This window comes from Montipora foliosa, chromosome 12 (assembly GCF_036669935.1).
Source record: "Montipora foliosa isolate CH-2021 chromosome 12, ASM3666993v2, whole genome shotgun sequence".
Lineage (NCBI taxonomy): Eukaryota > Metazoa > Cnidaria > Anthozoa > Scleractinia > Acroporidae > Montipora > Montipora foliosa.
In genome coordinates, this window is record NC_090880.1 from 28,985,249 (window position 1) to 28,987,748 (window position 2,500).

Sequence of the window (2,500 nt, forward strand, 5' to 3'; positions counted from 1 at the left end):
GATGTGATATATGATATGATAGGATATGATATGATATGATATGATATGATATGATATGATATGATATGATATGATATGATGTAAAAAAGATGACAGTTCCCCACAGGGCGTTTCGACTGGCATTTACAATGAATAATTTGCAGTTAAAAGAGGATAAAATATGAATAAAATTATATGAGAAAAGAAACCTGTTTCAGTTAAAAAATAGCTAAAAATACTAAACGTAACGGGTATTTTTATCAATTATTTTAAAAGTTGCTAACGAGATGCCGTTTGAGCTTCCTTTTAAACGTGGAAAATGAAGGAATGTCTTTCAGTTCATGGGCCGACTCGTTCCACATCTTGGTTGATCAGTATTTGAAAGTCCTCTGACCTGCAGCAGATTTAAAGAGAGGGATTAATTGCTAAGCTGTTGGTTATTCCGTGTGTGATGGTCATGCACCTCAAAACGGAAGTGAGTCGAGACAACTTGCCTCCCCGAGTTGTCTCGCCCACCTCATGTACACGGTTGTTAGATTTTTTTAAACAAATGAGTGGAAAATATCTCGCCCAGGGTAAATCGGGGGGGGGGGGGGGGGATGTCTCGGGTACCCGAGACCATATAAACAGGGCCTAAGACGTCGTCTAACGTGATCTGTTGAAATTTAATATTAGTCTCTTGGGCGTCGGACGGTTTGCCGTCCGAGTTGAAATCCCTCTCCCATTACGGATAGGACTTCAGGGCCCCCCGATGCAATTCCACGGGCCTCTGTAAGTAACCGGCTGGTCGGGTTTTCTAAACACTTTATTAGTTATTTCAAGTGTTACTTTTAATATGCGGCCCTACAAGTTACATTCCAGTTTTAATATCACAGGTTGTAAAGAAAGGTTCGTTACTTTTTGTTTTGAGAGATCAATGCCCGGTTACCCAAGGCCAAGCGCGGTATTTTCGCCGGGAAAATGGCACAAGCAATTGTACATTTTTGTAGGATACTATTTCGCCGTCGTTTTGCAGTTTTTGCCCTTTTCAGGAACATTTTGTCGGCCGGGAAATGGAAGTACTTCGTTCTCGCCTGGGAAATTCAGTGGTAATTTAACTCTCTTTATATATAAGTCAGTAACAAGCTTTTTTCCTTGCAGGTACAGCAAGATGACATGGACTCCCATATTGAATCTGAAATGCGAGTGCATCTTGATTTAGTCGGTGTAAAGTTGAGGGATACAGAAGAAGAGTTACAGAAGTTGAGAAATAAAGAAGAGGAGTCACAGAAGTTGAGGAATACCCAAGAAGAGTTACAGAAGTTGAGAAATAAAGAACAGTTGCAGACGTTGAGGAATACCCAAGAAGAGTTACACAACACTAAACAGCTGGTGAAGAAACTTGAAGAAAGGATAAATGCTGTTGAAAAGAAGCCCTTTGTATATTTGTGGAAGATTCGTGGCTTCCATGAACTCTTGCAACAAGTTAAAACCGGTTACGAAGATGAGGTAAAACTTAGTGCTCCATTTTATACAAGTGAATTTGGCTATAAGGTTAGAATGTCTTTGTATCCGAATGGTACCGGCGAAGGGAAGAATACCCATCTGTCGATTTTCATTTATATCATGAAAGGTGATTACGATTCCAATTTACAATGGCCTTTTCCTAAACGAGTAACGTTTACATTGATCGATCCAAAAGAAAATTCAGAGGACAGAGATAATATCTCTGCGACATTGGAAAAAGAAGGAAAAACAGATTGGAATTCCAGACCCAGGAAAAAAGAAAATAGCGTAGGCATGGGATTTCGCAAGTTCGTGTCACATAAACTGATGAAAGGTGCCTACATTTTAAACGATACCATTTTTATTGAAGCTAGAATTGTTTAAATGTTCTTTGAAACAAATAAACAGAAACGGAACTTTTAAGAGTTACATGTAAACTACAAAGATGTTGCAGCCTGTGGGAGTTTAGTTAATGCAAGTAGCCGAACACCAACCTCGAACCCAGGCTCTCTCTCTTTTCCTGCTTTGTATAATTTGTTAGGTGACCACCCAAAACAGAAGGGGGTGTATAGAGCGCAGTTGTCATTTTTAGAAAAAAATATCAGCACTTGGTGGTAAAATTTGTTTCAGTTTACATAGCGACAAATGGGCCTTGTAAGACCGTGGAAAGAAGTGCCCAAAATAAAAAGGAACTGCAAGAACATGAAGAAATGCATCGTTTTGATCAAACGGACTAATTATTGAGAAACCGTAACGGTCGTGTACTAATCAAAAGGTAATTTCTCCTTGTAAAAGTTCTTTAACTTTGCTAACTCTAAAGTAAAGTGACCAACAGAGAAACTGACAAATTGCTTGGAGAAAGAAATACCTTTCTCTTTGCGTTCACTCTTCTGTGAGAAGAGAACGCAATGAAGTTAATGAAAAGTAACGGTTATCCACATAAACTAAAGTGAATAGTTTTCCAGGTTCATTTGAAGCGAAACGGCAGAGCAATCTCATGTTTTTTCCCGAACGTTGCTTTAGTCCACTTTTTGAG

General features: G+C 39.0%; 1 protein-coding gene across 2 annotated transcripts in view; it reads left to right on the forward strand.

The window, feature by feature from the left end:
• The window catches only part of LOC137979356 (TNF receptor-associated factor 4-like), a 12,870-nt gene that overhangs the window by 9,939 nt on the left and 431 nt on the right, over positions 1-2,500 (forward strand). For both annotated transcript variants that reach the window (XM_068826595.1, XM_068826594.1), the window contains exon 6: positions 1,120-2,500. This exon is cut by the window's right edge. In XM_068826595.1, the coding sequence (XP_068682696.1) occupies positions 1,120-1,848 (729 nt within the window). In that variant the 3' untranslated portion in view covers positions 1,849-2,500. The remainder of the gene's footprint in view (positions 1-1,119) is intronic.